At 44.2% G+C, this 26,913-nt stretch overlaps 1 protein-coding gene across 1 annotated transcript; it reads right to left on the bottom strand.

Annotated features, from left to right (window-relative positions):
• Positions 1–8,536: 8,536 nt before the first annotated feature.
• MSMO1 (methylsterol monooxygenase 1) lies at positions 8,537–24,825 on the bottom strand. The gene is made up of 6 exons (XM_066632526.1): positions 24,755–24,825; positions 20,403–20,708; positions 15,561–15,709; positions 14,247–14,373; positions 10,408–10,562; positions 8,537–9,835 (listed from the first exon to the last, which is right to left on the bottom strand). The coding sequence occupies exons 2-6, from the start codon at positions 20,655–20,657 to the stop codon at positions 9,628–9,630; spliced, it is 894 nt and encodes a 297-aa protein (XP_066488623.1). The 5' UTR covers positions 20,658–20,708; positions 24,755–24,825; the 3' UTR covers positions 8,537–9,627.
• Positions 24,826–26,913: the final 2,088 nt, after the last annotated feature.

The following is a 26,913-nucleotide window of genomic DNA, read 5'->3' as shown; positions in this document are numbered from 1 at the left end:
CACAACTGGCAGGATTTCTGTTAGGGTCCCATCTCCTAGCAACTCAAATGCCTCTTTGGCTTCTCCTTTGCTGCCCCACTTCTTCCTGCCAATACTCCCCAGCTCCTTCTGAATCTTGTCCCTGTGTGTAATTTTGCTTCACTCCTCTTTTCTACTTGATTCTTCATTCATCAACTCCAGTGTTTACACCACCCATTGTTTTCTTAGGTTCCAGTTTGCCAGGCCACTGTTTCTTTCATTCCACTTCCTTTAGCTTCTCTTTCTTGACTATTCTTCCTAGACCTCCTCTCAGCCTCCCCCTTTAGAACACAGCCCCCTAAGCACTGAGATATCTTCTGGGCTTCCTTTCTAATCACGGCTTAGTCTAACTCAGTGTTTCTCAACGTTTACCCTCCGCTGTACCAATAGGTCTACCTATTGGAAGTACCACTGGAAGTAACTGGTGATGGCATAATTGCCAGTTACTACTGGGTTGGGACACCAGATGCGACACAACAAACTCCAGTAAGAGGCTCAGGGGGGACAGGAGAGCTTTTTTGAACATTGAAAAGCATGCTTTGGAGCTCTGCCTGCCAAGCTGAGCCTCCTACTGCTATTTGGTGCATCATATTCCTAGTGTTGCTGCCAGGCAGCAGGTGTCCAGAAGTCCTGCAAGCACCACCAGACACCACCTCAAGTACCATTGGTGGTATCTGTACCACTGGTTGAGAAACACTTTTCTAACTTGACCTCCTTGTGTCCTCTGCCAATTTTCTCCTGCCTATTCCCTACCATTCAAATTCCTTTTTCATTATTATTATTATTATTTTCATTCATTATTTCATTATTATTATTATTATTTCATTATTCATTTTCATTAGGGCAGGAGGTCTGGTCTAAAGGGTTAAGCCTCCATTTGCCTGAAGATAACATCCAAAGGTCACCAGTTCAAGGCCACCGGCACCTGACAAGCTGAGCCTAGTTATTCCATCTGCTCTGAGCGTGGGAGGATGGAGGCCAGAATGTGCGACCAGATCAAGAAAGAAACATCTGAATGTTGTGGTTTCTTGAAAGACAGAAACCTTCTTTCAAATTGTAAAAATCCCTACGGGAATTTAAATTGCCTGCCTATGTAAACTGCCTTGAATAAAGTCTAAGGAGAAATCTGAGGACCAAGAAAGGCGGTATAGAAATACCTGTATTATTATTATTATTATTCTCTGCCCACCTTTCAGCCTTTGTTCAACTTTCCTGTGGCTTTAGCCTGTTCTTGTGTGAGGTTTTAATCCTGGGTAAGCTGTTAAGTGTCCTCTCCCACACAGAAACTGTATTTCAAACTGCTACATTCCTTCAGTGACTGAACATTCTGAGCCATCACAGTAACTCAGGCAATGTGTCAGAGGCTTCACCATAGAAGGGATAAATTTGTCTTGCTTGGCTCCCTGGGATCTCTGCAATGCTTCAGACTGCCTCAGCAGATATGGATAGTTAAACTTGGCCTTTTGGAAACCTGACTATTGATCCATAAACCCCCCTGCGCCACCTTTTGTATGCCATGGGCAGTCAAGCTGACACACTTAGTGTCACTATCTTTTCCTCCTTTGTGTGAGTTCTCTGGGTGTGTTTGTGTGTTCCCCATGTGCACATGTTACATGTGTCCTAAAAGCACATTCAGTAACAACTCAGGAGAAAAAATGTATGCCTTGCATGCAGAAGGTCACAGGTTCAATCTGCCAGTCACAATAGACAAGAGTGGACCAGTTACAGCAATGGCAGCTTTGTGCGTTTAGATGTTCAGTCCTATAGTTCAGTGGTAAAGCTAAAATGGCCACCACTGCATTCCAGTTTATATTCCAGCGTCTATGGCTCACAGCAATACTACACCTACACAAGGTGGATGAGAGCACAATGCAGGCACACAAAAGCTGAATGCAGACCTAACAGTGGCCTATAATGCAACCATGCACATGTGCAAAACAACAGCATTGATGAAATATTAGTTGGCATGACCACAGTGCCCAGGCAATGCACCCACCCTGCAGAGCATGTATGTGTCCACGGCAGCCCAGAGACTGCATGCATTATACCAGAAGAGAACACCACAAAACCCTGTAGGTAAGAGAGATGGGCCAAAGGTGGCAATGATACACTGGAGAACATAGCCCAAACTGGTTAATCCATGTACACAACACACCTAGAAACATGCATCCACAACTTCATCCATGCCTTCAAAATCACATCTGCAACCTAAGCTGCCAGACAGATATGTGAATTAGGTCCACATAATCTTAAACAACTTGCACATAACACCCAATAACCTTCTTAACTAGTGGCTGGGGTGCTCCAGGTCACAGCCAGGTGACAGCACCAGGTGTGTATATTTGACCTACCCACAAAACAGAGTCAGAGGTGTCCTGTCTGATTATTTTGTCCAAGAAGAATGAATTCAGACTGGAATGGGTGCCTAGAAAACCAACTAAAATGGCTGCAGGAAGGTTGTGAGAAGAGATGGTCATTCCCTGGGATTTGCTTTTTCTTTTCAAAAAGAATAAGTTGTGTGCTGTGCCCTCTGCAGTCATAGGAGCATAATCTTTTATGTTGATGCTTTTTACTGCATTAATTATGCAATCCATAACATTTAAATCAGTGCTCACTACAAATGCATAATGCACTTTGTGGCTGTGTTTATTTGCTGCACTGTGTTTATGTGGCTGTGCTCTTGAGATGCAGATGTTTCTGCCAAAAATAGTGCTGGGCACCTTCAAAGGATGGCCATCCAAAACAATGAGCATATACATACATTTGAAAGAACAGGCATTGCCAGCTGAGTCATGAGTAGCAAATGAGGACTCTTCCTTGCTTAAGATGTGATCCAATGCCTCTAGCACTTCTGGAAGGCTGCTACAAAAGGGTACCATATTAACTAAGGCTGTGGAACTGCAGTGGAGAATGTCACCAAACAACCATTCACACTATTTGTTCATGATGACATCAGCAGCTTTGGGGGCAGAGAATCTTCAGGAGGAAAATGGTGCATGGAGAAATGGTTATGCCTCCTCCCTACACACTGCAGTCCTGATCTGGACCAGTGCCTCTCCCTCCCTGCCCAATGGCTGCTTTTTTTTAAAGAGACATTTCCAGTTTCAAGACTGCATCTTAATAATTATGAAATTATCATAATGTGCCATCTGGCCCAAGGAACTTACCAAAAATGGTGGATCCGTTGGTAAGAACTGCTGTTAAGCTGTACCAGAAATTCTCAGACTCTAATGCAGGGGTGTCCAAACTTTTAGGCAGGAGGGCCACATCTCTCTGACACTGAATCAGGGGCCAGGGGAAAAAAAGAATTAATTTCAATACATTTACAGAAATGAATATATTAGAGATGGAACATATTAATGAATGAAGGTCCAAGCTTACACAAAGCAAAGCCAGCCTTTCCTTTGCTGCCGCTGCTGCATCACAGACATGAAACAGCAAGTAGTGGAGGGAGCCCTCATCCCACAGCCCACTTGAGATGTTGAACAGGTGACCATGATGAGAAAGGGCTGGCAGATAAACAGGGAACAGAGAAGTCTGCCCTCTTGTGGCTGCGACTGGACCGGAGCATTGGCAGATAAACAGGGATTAGAAAAGTCTGCCCTCTTGTGGTCGTGAGTGGAAGTGCTAAAGGGCTGGCAGACAAACAGGGAGCAGAATAGGCTGCCCTCTTGTGGTTGTGACTGGAAGTGCAAAAGGGATGGCAGATTAACAGTAAGTCTCTGGAGGGCCAGAGGTTCATTGGAGACTGGGGGCTCCCAGCAGACCGAATTGGGAGTCCTCAAGGGCCACAAGCGGCCCCAGGGCCAGGGTTTGGGCATTCCTTCCTCTATACTGCCAGTCAGTATTGCATTGTGATTAAGGCACATCACATCATAGTAGTATCTAAACTGGAGATACATTTAAGAAATATTTCCATGACTGAAAACATGCAAGATGCTTTTCTTAGCTGCTGCACTCTTCCATGCATTTCAGGTATCAGATGTTAAAAGCACAGTATGTGTGAATGTCAAAATGACCTCACAATATAATACTGCAACAATGGAGAAATGCACAGAGGAAAAATTTGAAAATAAAACTAGACAGAATGAAGCTGCAAATTATTATGCACCACCTGGTGGTGACATGAGATATTATAGACCAATACTCTCAACAGAATCCACCGTTATCTACAGTTTTTCGGGGGGGGGGGGCAGGGGTGCACACTATTGAGATCTGTCTGTTTTTGTTGGAAATAAATGGTCACATTTAAAGTGTGCATGCACATGAGTTACAAATTCTGGTGGAGATATGGGTGTTCACCAAATCTTGAACATTCACGATGTCCGATATCTAGGCCAAGAGAAACAGTTTATCTAATCCTTTAGCCGTATCTCTCAAACTGTAGATCGGGACCTACTAGGTAGGTTGCAAGCCAATTTTAGTTCGGTCCCCAATCATTTCCAGTAAGTCCAGAATAGGAGTGACATCTGAGACACACTTCCCTCTCTGGAGCTGCTTAATCACATCAGGCTTGACATCCTTTACGGAGTTTTGCACCTTCTTTGCTCTAGGCTCCCAAGGCAATGTAGAGTAAAGCTTTCATGATACAGTATTGCAGAAAAAAAGTCCACCCAATGTCCCATGCCTCTCTCTGGTTGGCTAAATATGTAAAAGCAAAGTAAGTCAAACCATCCTATTTTAAGAAGCAGCCTGTGCAAAATGCCCTTCCAGTATTAATTTTTCAATCACTGCTTTGAAAATGGGTAAAGAGCAAATTAAGAGTTACCAATAATCTAAACCAATGGTTCTCACATATTTAGCACCGAGACCCACTTTTTAGAATGAGAATCAGGACTCATCGGAAGTGATGTCATGACTGGAAGTGATGTCATCAAGCAGGAACATTTTTAACAATCCTAGGCTGCAATCCTACCTACACTTACCAAGGATTAAGTCCCATTTACTATAATTGTTAAAAGAATATACATAGTAGCTTGTTAAAAGTACAGGTCTGTAACATTTCCTCAAATGCAGTTACATACCATGGTAGCATCAAGTCTAATATATTAAAAATACAATATAGACATGAATGGGGACCCACCTGACATTGGTTCATGACCTACCTAGTTGGTCCTGACCCAGTTTGAGAAACACCAATCTAAACGATCCAGAATTGCAAGACCTCAGGAGTGACATCTGCCATATGCCCTTTCCCTGAATGCTTAGCTATCCTACGATGTCCTGCTCAGCTCTGCACACCATTCATTAGCAGCCATGCAAATAACTTTTCAAAGATATTTGCATAACAAAATTATGCAATTATTGAAAGCAGGGCTTTTTCAGGGGTTGAACCCATCCTTTTAAATTTAAGAACATAAGAACATAACAGCCCCACTGGATCAGGCCATAGGCCCATCTAGTCCAGCTTCCTGTATCTCACAGCGGCCCACCAAATGCCCCAGGGAGCACACCAGATAAGAAATTTGTTCCTTTGAAGAAGTTCTTGAGGATTTTTCATGTCTTATTCTTAGGTACATGATAATGATGCTTAAAACTGATCTATTGTTAACATTTAAAGAAAAAAAATTAAGTCTAAGCTTCACTGGAAAACCATCGGGCTAAGGATAGGATGTAAATTGAATTGATAACAGCTGTAGAAAAGTACATCTTTATACCTTCCTAACTCTCAGAACAGATAACATTTAGACTAGCCATCTCCAAAGTGGGGACTGCTGCGTGCCAGAAAAACACACCCCAGCACAACCCAAGCTTACCTTCTGTCAGGTAGCCTGCTATTGTCACCTCTGATCTCCCCCAAAGTTCAAAAGCCCAGAAATCTGGGTGCAGGGTCTGCTCAGGTAGCAGAACACAGAAGCAGCTGGGCAGTGTGAACTTTGGGGGGGGGGAGAGGCAACGATAGCAAGCTTCCTGGCGGAACAGTAAGCTCACATTGGGGAGGGATTTGCACAGGTACCGGATCTGGTCTGTGAGCCTGGATTTGGTGGTTGCTGATTTAGACAATAGTTTCTGGGATTGCGTCTCTCTGCCCTCACTTTACCATTTTTTTTTTAATTACTGCAGAGGGCTCTTGCATGCACATTCGGAACCGTCTCCAGCGTGGTAAATATTTACAAGTCTACATGTGACTAGTTTTAGATGCTCCCTTTGTAGCTTTACCTTGGGCAACACAAAAAGCTGAATCCACTGTTTATACTGCTGAAGTCCATAAGAACATTAGACAATAATGAACCGGCTTTCACATTCTCCAGGACTTTCATCAGGCTAAATATTAAACCAAAAAACGGTATTCCTTATCTGGGAATATCCTGTTCTGGGAAGGGGAAGGGGGACATACTTCACTGAGTGGGGTAAGCCTCTCCCACCACATGAGAGGGGGCCAGATTTGATTGGTGCTCCCTCCTCTGGTGGGAGCGCATCCCATCCCAGTCTGGGACTACAGAGCAAAGGTTGAGATCCACCCATATCATCCTGCCAACACCATCTCGTGGCCTGCAGCAGGCTGCTTCTGTAACTAGAAAAAACCACTGGGCGAAAACGCCCTGGCAGGATATAAAGGAAAAAAGGCAGAAAAACAACAGGGGCTCTGTGCATATAACAGAAGAGAGCCCACAACAGTTGAGAACAGGATCCTGGCCTCAGGAAACCTTAACTGACTAGACCATGATGCAGGATCCAACAGTAAAAGGCCACTGTGACCCTGAAGGGTGGGCGGAATGCCCCCTTCCCCTTCCAAGAACAGGATATTCCCAGGCAAGGAATTCCATTTTTCTCTGGAATTGGAAGAGGGGATTTCTTCACTGTTGTTAAGGTTATAAGAGATGGAACCTTGGCTTTCCCCAGGTGTGAGCAGGGTGCACAAAACAGCATACACAGCAGAGTCCTTTAAATGCAGCAGTTGTATTATAGAGCAAGGGTTTTCACAAGTAGAGTAGTCAGTAGACAGTCCAAGTCATATACGATGAGCAATCAGTCCAGTATTAAGAAATTCAAATCAGCTTTCCACAATACACAGTCAAAGTTCAATCCACAGTCAGTAACAACATACATCTAGCCTCCAAAGTCTCAGGCAGCAGTTCAACAGTTGTCTCCCACTACACTCCTACTACTGCACTGGAGGTTCAGCAGACTAACCCTTAAGTAGCCTGAATAGCCAATCAGTGTAGGCTCAGTTACACCCAGGGTGTGGTAGTCACAGGTGCTGGTTGATTCAGCTGACTTAGCAGCCTGCACCTGTCCCTGAACCAATTTGTTAGCTGTGTCTCTGGCTTTTACAGAGCACTGAGCTAACAACTGTGTGGGATATGCCAGAGCACCATATCGACCCAGGTGGGAAGGTCACGGCTTCCCTCACTGCGGCACCACCCTCTGAAGCACCCTTCTCCCAAATGCAGCCTCAGCCGAGGCTGCCACATCTATTTTATAGTTCCTGTTGAAGGAGTTAGAAGCCCAGGTAGCTGCCCAGCAGATCTCTTCTAGGGAAGTTATCCCTCCAAAGGCTGCTGAAGCTGCTGCCCCCTCTTTGAATGGGCTGTGATACCCTGAGGGGGCTCCCACTGGGAGGCCTGATAAGCCTCCTGAATGACCAATTTTAGCCATCTTGACAGGGACGCAGCCAAAGCCCTCTTACCCGGTGACGTATCTGACAAGGACACAAAAAGGAAGTCTGTCCTTCTAAGTTCCTTGGTGGCTTCTGTATAGTAATGTAGGGCCCTACGCACATCCAGGGAGTGCTAGGTTGCTAGGTAGGGCCCTCTCCTTGGAATGGACCAGGTTGGGACAGAAAGAGAGTACACCAGCTCTTGAGCTTTGGGAGGAAAGAAGGATCTGGTTGGAGGACCACCTTATCCCTGTGAAAGACACAAAGGTTGGGATTGATAGATAAGGAGCTCAGCTCTGAAACCCTCTGGGCTGAGGTCACCGCTACAAGGAGAGTGTCAAGCCTTTCAAGGATGCTCTGGCAAGAGGTTTAAAAGGAGTACCCATCATCGCCCTGAGGACTACTCCACAGTCCCAGGTGGGAAATCTATGAACCGTGGGAGGATTGTTCAGGACCACTCCCCTGAGGAACCTCTTGAAATGGGGATGGGTGGAAATGCGCCCCGCCCCCTTGCCCCTGGGATGCTGTTAAGCGTGGCCACTTGGTGTCTCAGAGTGTTGGTGCTAAGGCCTTTTTCTAGTCCATCCTGGAGGAACACCAGAATATGCTTGATCTTGGGTTTGGTAGATTCCACTCCAACCAGCACAGCAGTGGCAGAACGTCTTCCACATAGAACCACAGACCTTATTAGTGGAGACCTTCCTGTATGTTAAAAGGGTGTTAAGGACACCCTCAGGATAACCCTTCTTATCTAGCTCCTCCTGCTCAAACGCCAAGCTGTCAGGAGGAACATGTCTGGTCTTGGAAACTAGACCAAGATAACAAAAAGTTTTAAAGGTATTGGCAAGTAATTCTTTGCTGTGTTATCTTCATGAGGCAGTTTGGAATACATATTAAAAAAATACAAATCTGAAGTCATTTAAACACATTTTTAAATTTTATTTACTGCTAGTTAAATTACCTACTTTATTTGTTGGATGCACATGCTGCTTCTCTTTCTGTTTGACAAGAAAGTCTAGTTATTGTAATCTTGGACCATCATGATAGCTGGTTGCATGTTGAGCTCAGAAGGTTTTCAATATCCAGTAACTTGGGGCTCCACGTCCATTTAAATACAAATAGGAGTATCTCAATAACTCTAGAAACAAGACTGGCTCTCTGTCTGCCAAGTTGCAGATTCAACTAAACAGTGAAATCATCATGCCATGTCAGATTGTAACAGTATTGCCACATGTTGGCTGCATGGACCCCAATTTGCTATCTTGGCCAGCATGGCTTTGGCCTACACCAGCACTACATAATGGTTACAGTAATGCAACTACTCCATACACCAGTCACATGATGCTTCAACATTCAAATGAAACCTTACTGGCTGCATAAGTTACAGAAGGGACAGGGTGGTTCATATTGAACCTCAATATGGTTTTATTTGTTACACAGTAAATGTCAGAAAAAGTCACATCAGCTTTATAGATTTTGACAATCACATGCGCAAACCATAGTAATTTAGTAGTTTCTAAACAGTTAAGCATAATGTAAATACACCACAGAATAGATTTGATACAATAGAATAGAAACAACCTTCCCAGCAGATTGAAACAAATAAGTTATCTTTCAAATCTAAAACATTATTAACACAAGATTGGGAAGGCTTTGGAATGAACAGCTATTAACAGATATTAACACTGTACATTTTAGAATGAGTTTCCATTGTTATCCCAAAATGTATAATAGTTCTATCCAACTATAATGGATATTTTTTTTACAAGCTTTCATATTTAAAGTCTTTCATCTTACTTAAATACTTACATTTTGCTTGTGTGCAAGATAGAAAATGAATTTTCATTAAGATAGGAAAAACCATTACTTGCTCTATTACAAAGATGGGCAGAAGGCTTCTGTGAAAACTAAACTTTTGCTTTAGGATTGCATCTTCCAGTTTTAACCCAAACCACATGGCAGTCATTTGGATCTGCTGGGTGTTTGCCATTCCCTTTCTGGTGGGGGATTTATTCCATCTTCTTCTCTTTCACGAATTCTTGTTGCTTCACTTTTGCACGGTAAGAATTGTAATGTGAGTCTGTACCAAACAGTTTATCCCACCATGTGAAGGTTGAAGAATAGTTTCCAATAAAGTTCATATGGTGGAAATCATGAAAACGCGCTCCACCATAGAAAGGCACCAAATGCAAAGGATTCAGTGGAATATCATAGCCACTAGAGAGAAAGAAACACAATACTGGTAAAGACATTTTTCATATTTCCTTTAAGCTGAACTAATCCTACAGGTTTCGTTATTAACTTGTTTCACTGACCAAACTGCATTTTTAAAACCATGGGAAATCAGAGTCTCTTCTCACTGCGTATCACCACACTTTAGGACAGTGGTTCTCAAACTTTTTACAGGCTGCTGCCTGGTTTATATAATGGTGATTGGTGCCCCCCTTCCTGGTACAGCATGAAAACATTTCCTGTAGACAATAGAAATCACCCCTTCACATAACCTGATTGTATAAGATATTCTTGCAGGAAATATAATTGTACACAGTGCATGTCTGAACAGTCCAGAAATAAGGCATGCACTCCCAAAGTTTAGGAGATATCCAGAGTGCATGTAAAAGTGAAAGTAACAAAGAGTTACTGAGTCCTGCCTATCTTTTCTGCCTTTTATGTACCATAAATACTATGATGAGGAGCTACCCATCTGGGATGGTAATGTGATTGCAAAGGCTAAAGCACACACCTAATGTTAGTTGGTGGTTGCATATTTCTACGCAACAAAAGATTACCTGTGAACATCAACAGTCTCCAACAAACGACAAATTACCCATGCCCACAGAAGAATCATGTGATTGCAAAAGGTTACTATTCCAATGAAAAATCCAGCTCCAAGGATAATGGTTTCTAGAGGATGTGCATATTCTGCTTGCATCCCAAATGGAGCCTAAGAAAGAAAGGAAAACCACTTCTGTCAACCAGAGAATGAACAACAGAGTTTCCGATAAATAATAATAAACTTTATTTGTTTCCCGTCCTTTTCCCTAAAAGGGATCCAGGGCGGCTAACAGGGCGGCCAACAGATCGCGAGGAACGAAGGGAGTGCCTGATCCTCTCCTGTACTTCTAACATCTGACTTACAGAAATAAGCAGGTGACTTTCTAATAGTATGGAGGTAAGAATCATCACTTGCTATTGATAGATCAGTGCTTCCCAAATGTTATAGCATCACAACCCACTACTGGTCTCCCTTCTGATCCAAAAGGGCTCCACCCCCCCTTGCTACCTTTCTGCTTCATCTTCCATTGTCTGCCCAGCTGCTCATGGGCTGTCTGACCACTCTGGCGCCATGCTTACAAGGCAGGGGCCGATACCTCCCGGTCCATCCAGCGAAAGGGGTCACAGCTACTCAGCATGGCTGGCCTTGGTGCCTGCTGTGCCATGTGTGTCTTGTGCTGTGGCAGATGCTGCCTGGCCCGCTCAAACTCACTTGGGTGTGATCGTGATAGTCTTGGATGCCTATGCAGGGCTGCAGCCTGCTAAACACTCCCCTGGAGTCAGTAATCCATCAACAATTGGTTAGCAACCCACAGTATGGGAACCGCTGCTACAGACCAATGGCTTGGATCTAATGATATACTTAGGTACACCGAGCGGACTCTTTGAAAAAGAATTGTGCCTAGGTACACAAAGTCATGGACAAAGTTGTGTACCTTGGCTCAACGATCTCCGACACTCATTCTCTCGATGCCGAGCTAAACAGGCGCATCGGTAAAGCAGCTACCACGTTTTCCAGACTCACAAAGAGAGTCTGGTCCAACAAGAAGCTGACGGAACATACCAAGATCCAGGTCTACAGAGCTTGCGTCCTGAGTACACTTCTGTACTGCAGCGAGTCATGGACTCTTCGCCCACAACAGGAGAGGAAACTGAGCGCTTTCCACATGCGCTGCCTCCGACGCATCCTCGGCATCACCTGGCAGGACAAAGTTCCAAACAACACAGTCCTGGAACGTGCTGGAATCCCTAGCATGTATTCACTGCTGAAACAGAGACGCCTGCGTTGGCTTGGTCATGTCGTGAGAATGGATGATGGCCGGATCCCAAAGGATCTCCTCTATGGAGAACTCGTGCAAGGAAAGCGCCCTACAGGTAGACCACAGCTGCGATACAAGGACATCTGCAAGAGGGATCTGAAGGCCTTAGGGATGGACCTCAACAAGTGGGAAACCCTGGCCTCTGAGCGGCCCGCTTGGAGGCAGGCTGTGCAGCATGGCCTTTCCCAGTTTGAAGAGACACTTTGCCAACAGTCTGAGGCTAAGAGGCAAAGAAGGAAGGCCCATAGCCAGGGAGACAGACCAGGGACAGACTGCACTTGCTCCCGGTGTGGAAGGGATTGTCACTCCCGGATTGGCCTTTTCAGCCACACTAGACGCTGTGCCAGAACCACCTTTCAGAGCGCGATACCATAGTCTTTCGAGACTGAAGGTTGCCAATACAATGTGCCTAGGGATCTGTTACTCAGGAAAAAGTAAAAATTTCAAATTCTAAAAGCAATCTGTTATGGCCTGAAAACAGGTCACTAAGGAAAAAATCAGATTCCATTGGGTGGAATCACAAGCATGTCTTTAGACAAGCCATTGTTACAACTACAGGAAAAGGAGTGGTAAAAATGTTGGCAAACTTACTGAAAGAACATATACAGTATATTCATAGTATATCACAATAATGCAGAACATGTTGTCATTTATATCTGCTTTTGACTTTCCAATACATTTTACCACATCGCTTGTTCTTTACTTAGAAAAGCAGGCTTTAACTGAATTGTGAGAACTCCCCATCACAAATAGGTCATGGAAATGAGCTTTCACATGGGTGTTGATTGTTTGCTGGGCATGGATGTCAATGCATGTGTAGGTGCCATCCATCTGCACTGCATTGCTTGCATTTGGGTTTGTACTTCTGCCTTCTGAAACACCTAGACCCGGAACAGAATGAATGCTTTCATGGGTTCAGTTTTCAGACCTTCTATGTGTAAATGCCAATCTGGCTGTTTACTGTTCAATTTCAGTTTGAATCAGGTTATTTTAAGTGCCATTTAACCTCTAAAAATTTCAGCTTTTTAAAAAAATAAATACATACAAATTTACCTACCAAAGGCCTGTCACAGAGTTTTTTTAATCTGATGGGCAGGAAAGTCTATTGTTCTGACAGCTGCCCAATTATCATTCCATTCACTAAGATCATGTCTAATAAGTCAATTTATGTTCTCCATGTGCACAGTCACCTTTTAATTAACTTGATAACCTAGACTATATCCAGTTGACCACAGCCTTTAAGATATAGATATTATCTAAGTGTTTCTCAAAATGTGGGTAGGGACCCATTAGGTGGATCACATGCCAATTTCAGGTGGAACCCCATTACATTAAAAATAAAATATTGAAATGATTAGACTTGATGCTACAATGGCATGCGACTGCATTTGGGGAAATGTTACAGATCTGTACTTTTCACAAGCTACTACGTATATTTTAACAACGATAGTAAATGGAACTTACTCTGGGGTAGGATTGCAGCCTAGAATTGTTAAAAATTTTCCTGCTTGATGTCACTTCTGGTCATGACATCACTTCCGGGGGATCTTGACAGATTCTCATTATAAAAAAGTGGGTCCCAGTACTAGATGTGCGAGAACCACTGATCTAAATTATGATCTATGCCAGTGATTCACACATTTAGCACTGGGACACTTTAGAATGAGAATCTGTCAAAACCCACCAAAGTGTTGTCATGGCCGGAAGTGACATCATCAAGCAGGAACATTTTTAACAATCCTAGGCTGAGACCCTACCCACCATTATCCAGGAGTAAGTTCCATTTACTATCATTGTTAAAATAATATACATAGTAGCTTGTTAAAAGTACAGGTCTGTAACATTTCCCCAAATGCAGTCACATACCAGGGTAGCATCAAGTCTAATATACTAAAAATAAAATACTGAAATGAATGGGGACCCACCTGAAATGGGTTCACAACCCACCTAGTGGGTTCCAACCCACAGTTTGAGAAATACTAATGGATGCAATCAGAGTTTCAACAACACTTTTTGAAATGAAATCGAGATTATTTGAATCTCTACTTGTGTCCTTTATCCAAAAAGCTGTATTTCCACCAAAGAGGTTAGTTATTCAAGAAGTACAAGGGGTGGGGTGGGGAAGTATTTACATTAATATTAGAAAAACTATGCCAATAAGAAAAACCTACATAATCACCTTCAGAATCAAGAATCTGAAATAATTTCCAAAAGAAAATTAGAAAGGATTTCTATATTGGTTTTATTTTGCTGCTACCTTGGGCATGAAAAAAACAGCATCCAGAAACTATTATTTACAGATGTAGCTTCCTTCCCTGTTTTAGAAAAATCTTTGATCTTTACTTGGACACCCCCCTGAAATTTCAAGTCTGAGCAGCTTCAGTGCAAGAAAGCTCTCCATGATCGTAGCTTGCCAAGCCTGTAGATCTCATCTTTCTATTTCTAAGTAAAAATGACACGTCACATGCATTTAAACGCCTACAGCATTTCAACACTAATTATGTAAATCTAAAAAACTTGGAGACAATACGTACAACAAACTCATGATGCACTTTGTGGATATGCTTGTACAGACTCTTGTGATGAAGGAGTCTATGTAGAAAATAATGCCAGGCATCTTCAATCACAGCACATCCAAAACACTGGGCAAGTAGCATATACCTTTGAAAGAAAAACCATTATTTGTTGAGACAGAGGGACAATAGACCAGAACCCTTCTCCCCCATCACAACCTTTTTTGGTGCAATTCTGATAGGGAGGTTTAGAATTACAGAGCAATCCTGGACACCTGTTGGGTGGCACAAGCTTTGTACCAGCCCGTAAAGCATATTTGTGCCTCCTTAAGAGTTGGGGAGGAGTTGGCCTCCCCAGGGGGTATTGTGAGTTCATGCCAGCCTGGGGAGGCTGGCACAGGGGGTTCAGGAGGGCAGAACAGGGACATTTTGGAGCAGTCGGAGGGCAAATGGGCTGGTGGGCAGACTGGGTCTGATGGGGTGGGTGGGATGGGTCCCCAGGATTTAGCCAATATCCTAACCCCCCTCCCAAGTAACCTGGCATTACACCAGTGATTTCACAGGCACAGATCTGAGTAGCCCCATTGCGGTGGCTGTGGAATTACTTGGGGTAAGGGGCCATAAGTCCCCGTACTTAAGTTGTGCTCCATCCACCTCCAACCCTGTGCTGGATACAGCGCAGACCAGCCTGATCCAGCACAGGTTAGGATTGGACTACCCGAGTTGTTTATGGTTCAGCAGTTATATTGTAGCCTATGCACGATTAGTTTCATTCAATCCACACAAGAAGCAAATCTGGATTTCTAAAAATAGGCCCTCCAGTCAAATTCTTGTTTTACAAAGTATGCACCAAGACACAAAGCTAGTCCTACACAGCATAGATGCTAGGTTGCAGTCTGCAATAAAAAAATATTGGATAGAGCTAAGAAAATAAATTAAGGATTTTACACTCAGCTACTGAGGGGATATTTTGCTATGCTTTTAAAGAATGCATATCAAACAACAAAATATTCTCTTTGCTAGGCTCTCACTCTCTCAATGCAAGCTGTCACTACCCACCTGGCCACCCACTAAAGCATTCCCAGGAGCAAGTCAAGTTTTACAATTTGTCATGGCACGTGTGCTTTGAAAGCCACTGGGAAAGTTCTTCTTGAGACAACTGAGCAGTAGGGAATGCGTAGCATTTTTGGCTGCATTATGCTTAAGCAGTATTTCCTAAACCGAAGGCCAGGGCTTGGTCAGAGCAGTGTTTGTAAAAGACTGCTATCTGTTGTGGTACCACGGCCTTCTATAATTTAACTGCATAAGGCTCTTACCTGAGCTCTATCTACTCACCATCTTGGCATGCTTTCCCAGTCATAAGGAATATTAAAATATTCTGTGAAGTAGTAAGCACCAAGTATCATAGGCAGCTGAATACAAAAGTGATTGAACACAAGTGTTTTAAAACACTTCCATTGTTTCTCCCATGTTTCTGGCTTGTCCTGCAACAAAAGTAATCTTTAGGCAACAGTTTGGTAAACAGAACAAAACAGAATATTCAAATGCCAATTTTCAAGATGCTTCTTGAAACTACAAGGAAAACATTTTTTAATGTTCTCTGTCATTTTTAAAAGAAACTCAATCTGGTCCCATTTCTTTGAATCAGTTTTCACTGATACTACCCATCAGCCAGCACATTCCTCTTCAAGAAGTGAGAGAACCCATTTGTTTAAGTGCAAGTCAGCTAGGCAAAGGTGGGTTCCTTTCTGCCCAAGGTTATAAATGCTTCCCTCAATTTCAGACCAACATTTCATGTTCATTTCCTAGCCAGTAACTATCCTTCTTCAACTGATGCATTGGTTTTTCTGCAATGGGACATGGGAAGAAGAGAAGATGGGGATAATATGCCAATGCAAGACATTAGGCCTCTGTACCCATACCAATTTGGCTTTAAATCTGGAACTAGCCCTAAACCTGCCCTTATTTATTTATTGAAGTGTGCCAATGCTACAGATGCAATCTGTGCATTTCAGTTCCATTTCCAGGATAGTAGAAAGCAGTTATGATATGCAGGCCCAAGGCACTTGTGTTTTGCACTTTGGAAGCAGGCCATTTGTTGTAAATGGCTATGAGTAACCAGGGTAGAGCCTAAGCATTCCAAAATGCTCATATATTTTGCATCAAGCAAAATATTTTTGGAGGCCAAATCTTACAAGGAAGGGAACTACCATATTCATACTACAGGTATCACCTAATTATCCACGGATTTTTCAAATTTTATCTCAAAAGCAATGAGAAGGGTCCTTTAAATTAAAGGAAAAGAGTCATTTAACAATAGCCTCCTTAATGAGAGAGAGAGAGCAGCAGGCTGCCAAACCATCAATCATTTTCTCCCCAGTCACAATAGCTTAACTCCAAGGCAAGCAACCCCTCCCTTTCCCCTGCAAAGAAAGATAATCACTTTGCATTCTTTCCCAGCACTGCTCTCTGGGTGAAGGGAGGGGTCACTGGCTTGGAGTGAAGCCTTTCTAAGTACCTGGAGAGAGACTGACTGATGGATTGTCTGCCTAATGACTGTCTTACATCACAAAGGCAAGCAAGGCTGTTTTTAAATCGCCTAGCAAAGGGACATCGATTTTTTAATGATTTGCTTTAATGAGATTTTTGCTATCCATATGAGTTCTAGGAACGGAACCCTCATGAATAATGAGACTCAACCTGTACAACCCACATGTATACATGACATGGGCATGCAAGGATTAGGAGATGCAAGATGCAATTAGATGCAAGGATAAGGAGAGAAGATACGGGAGTCTTCAGGAACATAATGCTTCCCAACAACATTTAATATAACAAATATTTGATACTCCAACATCAATATTTTACATTAATACATGTATGCTATATAAACATTATGATGATTGTCTAGTTTGCACACACTTACAGAAATGTTGCCATTAAAAATTAGCAGGAACACTTGAGGAGATACGATTACAAGGGCTACATTTAAAAATATAGTTCTAAAATAAATATTAAAATATAGTTACATGTTCTAGCTTCTATAAAGTTTCCAGTGACCCAGAAAGGGGAGATAGGTAACAATAAGAAGTGATCCCCTTCTTTAAACTTTTAAATAGATAGCACTAATTCTGGTTCTGGTCAAGTATTAAGAAGAGCAACAAGAAACATCAAGTACAAGTTGAGTATCTCTTATCCAGAACGCTTGGGACAGAAATGTTCTGAATTTTGGATATCAGAATACTTGCATAAACATAATGAGACATCTTGGGGATGAGACCCAAGTCTAAATACAGAATTCATTTGTTTCATATACACCTTTCGGTGTTTCTCAAACTGTGTGTGGGGTGGGGGGTGCACTAGGTGGGTCAGGAGCCAATTTCAGGTGGATCCCCATTCATTTCAAAGCGTATTTTATTTGGAGAAAAATTACAGACCTGTACTTTTAGCAGGTTACTATGGTTAAAAAGGTTACTTTTTAACAGGTTACTATGTACGAGTATATACTAGGTTACTCATATATACTTTTAGCAATAGAGTCAATGGAACTTACTCCTGGGTAAGTGTGGAAAAGATTGAAGCCTTTGGGATATTTGGGGAATTTTTTTTAAAACAGATTAGCAACTGCTTGGAGGGTTAGGACGGTTATAATAATAAAATAATAATAAAAATTATTTTATTTTAAATAATTTTTTTAAACATACCATAGATACTCGCCTATAGGGCGATAAATTTGTCCCAACAGATCACTCCTGAATCAACCCTTCGCCTTATCTACGGGGCCACTCTGGGTCAGGGCTGTTTCAGGCACACTGCGGAGCAGCTGTGGTGCTGCTGGGGAGGGTGATGCGCCACTCGTTCCCCCACTGCACACTGGGAGCCTGCTGCTCCCTCCTTCCCACCTCGAGCGGGGAGCCTTACGGAGCTGCTCCACTCGCCTGCCTCGTTGCTGCTCCTGGGCATTGCAGTCCCGCCCGCTCAGGCTCCCCGAGCTTGGCCTCCTTGGCTCTGACTTCCTCCGCCGCCCCTGCTCATCTTCGCAAGGACAGGAAAGGGGAGCAGGAACCTGGAGCGGATCCCATGCCTGTTGTCAGTGGGGTTTACTGCCAGGAAAGTGCACATAGGATGGCAGCCTTTGAGCCCAAGCCTGTGCATGGCTACTCAGAAGTAAATTCCATTGTCAATGGAGCTTACTCCCAGGAAAAGATTGTAGCTTGAAGATGGGGCAAGAAACGGGAGGGCTGCTTCTTCATGCAGTGTTTACAGCTCTGCATCTGCTTCTTCCGAGCAAGAGGGAGGAGGGGAGCCCCCCACACAGCCTCCCAGCCACCCCCACTGCTGCACTGCCTGCTTCTCTCTGCCCTTCAGCCCCAGTCCCTCTCTTCCCTCCATGAGCCTTCACTCTGTTGTACTGTTTTCTCCCCCTTCTCTTCTCCCTTTCCCACTGTCCCTCTTTCTCTGCCCCCTATTTACAAGCCATGCAATCAGGGAAACTGTCCAGGAAACCCCCTGACAGCCTTGATCCTGCTGTAAATCAAGAGGGGGAAACAGCCCTCAGACCAGGTGGGCTTGTTGCAGCTGCAGGATGCACCTCCCTGAAAGTGGAAACACTCCCATCAAATGTCTCACAAACTACAATTCAGAGCACCATTACTTAGGAATAACACCCAGGGAAAGCAATGGGTCTGCTTCTGAGTAAATAGGGTTTCAGCTATGTGCAGCTGCACTTGGTCACAGCCATTTGCTGTTGCTTATCTCTGCTGTGAATTGAACTGCACACTCCCAGTTGTGTTCCAAGTTGTATGTTATATATAGAGCTTCTGGCTTAAGAGCAGAAGACTCTGCCTTTGCACTGTTTTGCATCAGAAGTGTCCTGAAAAATTCTGAGTGATAGATCACTTTTTTACATTTTAGTTTTTTTCCTGTGCTGTCTTCAATCACTGGTTCATACATGAACTGATCACTAAAAATTAGCTATTGGTGGGGCTTTCACAGTCAACTAGCTACCTCCCTTCCTGCCTTGCTGGCCCTGCAAGGCATTCTGGAGCACTGCCATTATTCCATGCTCTTTCAAGTACCCCTAAAGGTCCTGTTGAGTGCCCCTGGGGGAACATGAACCCCAGGTTGGGAACCACTGTTCTATTAGTATGTTGTTTACAGTGCAGTTACTCTTTGATAGTGTTTACAAAAAGATGGTGAAGACCAAAATTTAAAAGTTTATGAATAAAAATGAATCTTATGATCTTTTACTCTATTTTTAATAAATTAGAGATTGTCGGTTCTTAGGTAACAATTACTGATAGGTTATTTTTCAGGATCTGGCCTAGGGTAAAATCAGACAAAACTATAATCAGACACACACACCCCAAGTTTATGACCCCAAGTTTCTGAGGGTCATAGAAAATTCTATGATTCTTGCCTCAAAACCTGCCCTCGTCTTATCTGTGAGATCGACTTATGGGCGAGTGCCTGCGGTACTTATTGTGAACTTAATTTGATTTTGTCGTATGGAGATGTTAAATTTTCCTGCTTGAAGACATCACTTCCAGGTTAACGGCATCAGTTCTGGTGGGTCTCAACAGATTGTCATTCTAAAAAGTTGTGGGGAAAATGCATAGTAACATGAAGGCAGTGAACCTTGGCCTCTCGCAGGCAAACCTGCGTTTTGGCTTTCAGAACTCATTCTGACCCGTACCCTTGGATCATTGCCTTCACCTACGCAAGCAGGATGAGAGACAGTGTCTTGGAGATGCGCTTCTTATCTTAGTTGATGGAATGTTGTGGTTAGCTAGAGCCCCAGCTAGTTGCAGCCAGCTGGCAATCTTTGACCCACAATAAACTCAGCTTGTTTTGTGCTGTTTGAGACTTAATAAAAAGAGCTTGTAGGAGGCTGGGAGGAACACACTCTTACATTTACTCTCAGCCTGTTCAGCTCCAGCCTTCCTCCTGCATCTATATTTTAAACCTGTCTGTCGTCTGATCATTTTGCTTATGTAGGCCCTGCACTACATACAGCAGCTGGGCCTCTGAGTCCTGCTGCTCCCAGAGTAAATGCAACAAAAGTAGGTCTTGGTGCTAAACTATTTGAGAACCACTGGGCTAGGGAGTTTCAAGGGTAAGCCATACTGACTGTTAGTTTGATATGAAATTCGCATAGTAGATTAAGTTTCAACTTACCGGTTGTATTTTGTACTTTTGCATGAAAGGTATAAACTGAAATACAAATCCAGGCAAACATATTAAGACATATGCAAGCTCATGAAAAAGAAACGAGCCCCAAGTCGCAATCTGATACTTAGTGTAGTTATTCAGCATATAGTTCCAGGCATCTTTAAATGGCTGCTGCAGCGGATTCTGAGGCAAGAAAGAATCTAAGAATTCTACAGCTAGGTATGCAGAACTCAATATGCCAATGCTATCGTTGGTTGCCATCGTTCAGCTTTGGAACATCACACGTAACCTCTCTTGCTGTATTTTGTATACCTGCAAAATTTCAGACAAAACAATTACACGACAAACAGAGCAAATTTTTGCCAGCTTCGCATAAACTAAAGGGCAGATAAATCTGCTTAGTTAGATATATTCCTTGCCATAAATGGATGCCTTTTCAGATGCACCATCAAAAGAAGTTACATGCCTCTGACATAGAGCAACTCTTGCCTAGAGATACTAGATAATTTGGTTTCACCAAGCATAACAAAGTTATCCCGTCTTAAGAAAGAAGAGAATTACTTTGATATATTCATCATTATTACTATTGGACTAGCAAACTCAATACCCAGAGAAGCCAGTGGTAATGTATCAGACAAAATATTCAGGTATAAGCCCAAATAATAGTTCTTCCCCCCCTTCCATACTGTTTTATTAAAACAGTAATAAAGAAACAAAGGACTACAAATTTATATAAAGTAAAATCTTTGTTAACTGATGTCCATGGGGATGAAGGCTGCCCACTGACAAAACTGCAGTGCCACTCCAGCCTTCCTCCCTCATGAGGGCATTCTAGAAATGGAGACTCTACTGCCTAAGTAGGGCCTTCCAAAGGAAGTACACAAAAAACAGCACTTGCAAGGTATTAGTATTGGCAACCTTCAGTCTCGAAAGACTATGGTATCGCGCTCTGAAAGGTGGTTCTGGCACAGCGTCTAGTGTGGCTGAAAAGGCCAATCCGGGAGTGACAATCCCTTCCACACTGGTAGCAAGTGCAGTCTGTCCCTGGTCTGTCTCCCTGGCTATGGGCTTTGCCTCTTTGCCTCAGACTGTTGGCCAAGTGTCTCTTCAAACTGGGAAAGGCCATGCTGCACAGCCTGCCTCCAAGCGGGCCACTCAGAGGCCAGGGTTTCCCACTTGTTGAGGTCCATCCCTAAGGCCTTCAGATCCCTCTTGCAGATGTCCTTGTATCACAGCTGTGGTCTACCTGTAGGGCGCTTTCCTTGCACGAGTTCTCCACAGAGGAGATCCTTTGGGATCCGGCCATCATACATTCTCACAACATGACCAAGCCAACGCAGGCGTCTCTGTTTCAGCAGTGCATACATGCTAGGGATTCCAGCACATTCCAGGACTGTGTTGTTAGGAACTTTGTCCTGCCAGGTGATGCCGAGAATGCACCGGAGGCAGTGCATGTGGAAAGCGTTCAGTTTCCTGTTGTGAGCCACTTGCAAGGTGTGGCTGCTTTAATCCGATAACTGCAGTGTATATTCAGATTTTGAATCATATGAACCACAGCAGATTGCCACACAAACACTCACATCAGTAAGATATTAGAATAATTAGGTAACGTGCTCCATTTTCATTTGGAGCACAATATCGTAATTTTGGAGTGCCAAAACCCTAGTGAAACAAGTTAGACTTTTACATGCTAAGGATTCAATCCTATACACTGTGTCCTAGGAGTAAGCGTCATTGAACACAATGGACTTAAACACAGTCAATACAGTAAGGCCTTCTCCACTTCAAGGAACAACTGCTTGGTAAGGAGGAGGGGAGCCCAGGCTAAATAGGATGCATTGGGGGGGGGGAGAAAGAAAAGCTGTTTTACTTTGTTCTGAAGCAAAGCAAACACAGATCTGTAGGTTTTATGAGGAGTACAGTACTGTACTTCCATAGGAGTAGCCCTCACAAAGCCTGCAACTTCCATAAGCACCTTCACCTTGCTTCCTGTTTGGAGAATAGCTCTGTGTGTTTAAGAACTTAAGTGTGGGAAAGGTTCTAAGCAGGGGTGGATGGGGGGGGGGAGGCCATGGGTGTATACCCTCCCAACTGTCCTGCCAGCAGGGAAGGGCACCCGCCAGGATAGAGAGCAAAATCAGGTGTCAGGGGAACACCCACTGGACAGGTGTCAAGGAGATTGGCTAGAATGGGAGCCCAGGTCTACCCACCCAGCAAACGTCCACAGAGGCTTTAAGCTCAATCAGGAGCCCAGGTCTACCCAAATAGGTAGACCTGGACTCCAAGTCCAGGCGGGAGCCCAGGTTTACCCACCCAGCAAACAGCCACAGGCCTGAGGGGGGACATGATTGAGACATATAAAATTATGCAAGGGAAGGCTAGAGAGATGTTCTTTCCCCTCTCACATAACACCAGAACCAGGGGACAGCCACTAAAATTGAGTGTTGGGAGAGTTAGGACGAACAAAAGAAAACATTTCTTTACCCAGCGTGTAATTAGTCTGCAGAACTCCTTGCCACAGGAAGTGGTGATGGCAACTTGATGCCTTTAAGAAGGGATTGGACAAATTTCTGGAGGAAAGTCCATCACAGGTTACAAGTCATGATAGGTATGTTCAAGCTCCTGATTTGAGACATAGGCTACCTCAGTGCCAGATGCAGGAGAGGACACCAGGAGCAGGTTGTGTCTTGCTGTCTTTTGTGCTCCCTGAAGCATTTGGTGGGCCACTGTGAGATACAGGAAACTGGACTAGATGGGTCTTTGGCCTGATTCAGCAGGGCTCTTCTTATGTAGGCTATAAGCTCAGTCAGGAGCCCAGGTCTACCCAAGCAGGTAGACCTGGCCTCCAAGTCCAGGTGGGAGCCCAGACCCAGGTCTGCCTGATCAGCAAATGTCCATAGAAGCAATAAGCTCAAGCAGGAGCCCAGGTCTACACAGCAGGTAAAGCTGGGCTCCAAGTACAGGCGGGAGCCCAGGTCTATCCACCCATCAAATGGCCACAGAGGTGATCAGCTCAAGCGGGAGCCCAGGGGCTCCAAGTCGAGAGCCCAGGTCTCCCTGCCTGGTTGACTTCTGGGCTCTGAAGGTAGTGCTCATGGCCTCCTCCCAAACAGACACTGGATCCACCCCTGGTTTTAAGGAGATTCAACTCTCAGAAAGCTGGGAGGATTCAGCTCAACCAGGTAGATGCCATAAATTCAAATCTTCTGTACTTTGCTTTTTAAAAGTAATGAACATTGTAAAAAAAAAAAAACTAGTGTTCCAATGGCTACTGTATTTGACTAGCATATCCTTCCTCTTGCTGTTATATAAAGTAAATACATTTTATTTTAATATGTATCAATGCATCAGCAATGTGTCAACGACAAATGTTATATCGGTGCTGGATAGGCGCTATATTGGCATTATATAGGTGCTAGATAGGTGCTAGACAGGCATAAAGGTGTTAGATAGGCACAATATCGGTGTTAGAGAAGTGTTGCATAGGCACTAGGTAGGCATTATATAGGTGCTATATAGGCGCTAGATAGGCACTTTCAATACAAGTAAATACTACCTGCATCATAGTGATGTTTTACTTTTGCAGAGTTGCAGGCCTGTTTATTGCACTGGTGTGTAAATGAAAGGGTATGTTGCATGTTATTTCTATGTAGGCAATACATTCTCCATGGCATGCAGAGATGCATTTATTTCATGCCAATATTGTTACATTGCTTGACAGCTAATGAATGCATCTTCCAAAAAAATACCCAAATTATTTTCTCTTCATGCAATTTGGGGGAGTTTTGGATCTTTGATGTTTCTTCAGACTTATCCTTTCATTTTGCCCACCAGTAGAGATACCTGACATCAATGGCCCCCTTGAAAAATTAGTCAGCCCCCCCCCCTCTTGAATTCTGGCTACGGGCCTGTTATGCACATCTACTCAGAAGCAAGTCTCATTATAGTCAATATGGGACTTACTCCCAGGAAAGTGCAGACAGGATTGCAGCCTTAGAGCCCAATCCTATGCCTGTCTACTCCAAAGCAAGCCCATTATAGTCAATGGGGCTTACTCCCAGGTAAGTGCAGACAGGACGGCAGCCTGAATTAGAAAACCTACTTCCCCCCCCCCAAGACGTAAAAACACAAAGCACTAAAAGAGGGGGGGAAACACACTCAGAACACCTGTCACAAACCAGGGTCTCAGGCAAAACACGCAAGTACAGAACAAGTACAAGTTACCTGTACAAACAAGGAAGTCACTTGTATTGCCTCTAGGAGGGAGAAGAGGCACACACTGATCCACTCAGCACATCTACCCTGAGACACCTACATCTTCGAAGACAGGGCCCCAGTCACCAGCCCAACTTGCTTACCTGCCAGACGCACCTCCGCCTTCTCCAGGACGGTCTCTGAACTGCGCCCTCCTCATTAGCCACCGAGCTCCGCCTCCGCCGCTCCCATTGGCTGCGACGCGCCGCTTCGTCACGATCAGGCGCGCGTCGGGATGAGAGTACGACCGCGCTCTCCGGCTGCCCATTGGCTGGAGGGATGGAGTGAGGATAGTGAGATCTGGGCGGGAAGCCGATGGGTTCGAGCGCCCATAGGCTGACGGGGAACTGAAGCGAGCGGTTGCCGTGGCAACCTAGGGAAGTCCCTGTTTGCTTGGCCTTTTCGGCCTCCCCAGGAAATAGCCTGGCTGAGGCGAGATGCTGATGGGGGGCGGCCCGCCTGCCCACCACGCGCTTCACCTGGTGCTCTGCCACCTCCTGGTTCTCACCGGGACAGTCAACCTGTGTGTTGGCTGCACCACTGCCATGGGGTGTGCCCCAGCTGAGTGCACGACCTCACCCACTCCCTGGAACACTAGCAGGGACATGCGGTGGGTGGGGAGGCAGGTCCCCACCAAGGTCCTTTGAAAAGCACCGCCACTGTGTGGAGCACCCACATGCTCCGTGTGGGTGGGGAGGCAGGTGAGTCAGAGTCTCCCCACCGGTGTCCTTTGAAGAGTGCCACCGCTGTGTGAGGCACCCAAAATCCATGTGCGGAGTGCATCGCTGAGGCACAGACACTCACACACCCATCCTCCACACGTGGCTTGTGGGTGTTGGACACCTCACACAGCAGCAAAACTTTTTGAAGGACTCAGGTGGGGAGGCTCAGATTCACCTGCCTCCCCACCCACCGCACATCCCTGAGCACTAGTGGGTACCAGACTAGCCTTCTATCCCACATCCAACCCTTCTTGAAGTGTTCACCAGCTGTGAATGGCAAGTGCAGGAAGAAGACCAAGAAGAGTTACTTCTCCAAGCAAACATGCGATGCCATCACTCTGTCTTTAAAGAAATAGTCACTTGTGAGACTAGTAGTATGTGCCTTGCTAAAGAGCTACCATCTCTCTCAATTGGGGCTGCGCGTGCAGGGCCTCAAGAGCTCCTGAAACCTGAGAGGGCATGCCAAATACTGCCCTACCCTACTTGGAGATTCACCATTCCCTGGGTTGGAAGAGACAGAGAGGAAGAGGAAGTGTAGAAAAGAGGAAAGTGATATGGCTGGGAATAGCCAGTGCAAAGCATCTCAATACTCAAGCCCATGACTTTCCTCTCCTCCCCACTTCTTATACTCTATCCCACTGTTTCTCAAACTGTGGGTCAAGACCCACTAGGTGGGTCATGAGCCAATTTCAGGTGGGCCCCCATTCATTTCAATGTGTAATTTCTAATATGTTAGACTTGATGCTACTTTGGTATGTAACTGCATTTGGGGACTTGTTACAGATCCGAACTTTTCACTGGCTACTATGTATATGCTTTTAATAATGATAGTCAATAGGGCATACTCCCATGGAAGTGTGGCTAGGATTACAGAAATCATTGGGATGTTTATGGAATTTTTTTTAAACCAATCAGTGACTGCTTGGGGAGGGTTAGGAGGGTTCTTTATTTTAAATAGACCTTTAAACTTATATGTATTGCAAACTTTTAATTTAATTAGATTTTGTTTGTCATATGGTGTGTGTTAAATTTTCCTGCTTGATGTCACTTCTGGCCATGACATCACTTCCAGTGGGTCCAAACAGATTGTCATTCTAAAAAGTACTGGTGCTGGTGCTGGGTCCTGGTGCTAAAAAGTTTGAGAACTACTGCTCTATTCCCATCTGCCTCTTCCAATCCAGAAAGCAGTAGAAGTGGCAGTAGAGGCAAGCAGGCAGACAGAGTTACACAGCCCTGAGCCATCTGCAGCCAGGCACCAGCTTCAGTCTCGTGAGTGGGAGAGTCGTGCTAATATGGGTGACTGACTTATCCCACAGCAACTTTAGAAAAAACAAATATGTAAATTTTTATTAAAGAAAATAAATCAAAAGGACAATAATTTTGGTCATATTTAAAGCATCCAGGAATTAACCAAAATGCCATTTCTTTGCAAACATGTTCACATACAGTACGTTGTCTTTAATAGCAGCTAGGAGTTACACAGGTATAGTTTTAAATGCCATGCAAGTAAAACAGAGCTCCATACATTCATTAGAAACCTG

Source organism: Tiliqua scincoides, chromosome 6 (assembly GCF_035046505.1).
Source record: "Tiliqua scincoides isolate rTilSci1 chromosome 6, rTilSci1.hap2, whole genome shotgun sequence".
NCBI lineage: Eukaryota > Metazoa > Chordata > Lepidosauria > Squamata > Scincidae > Tiliqua > Tiliqua scincoides.
The sequence above is the reverse complement of the archived record's forward strand: the minus strand, read 5'-3'. Positions and strand labels throughout refer to the sequence as shown.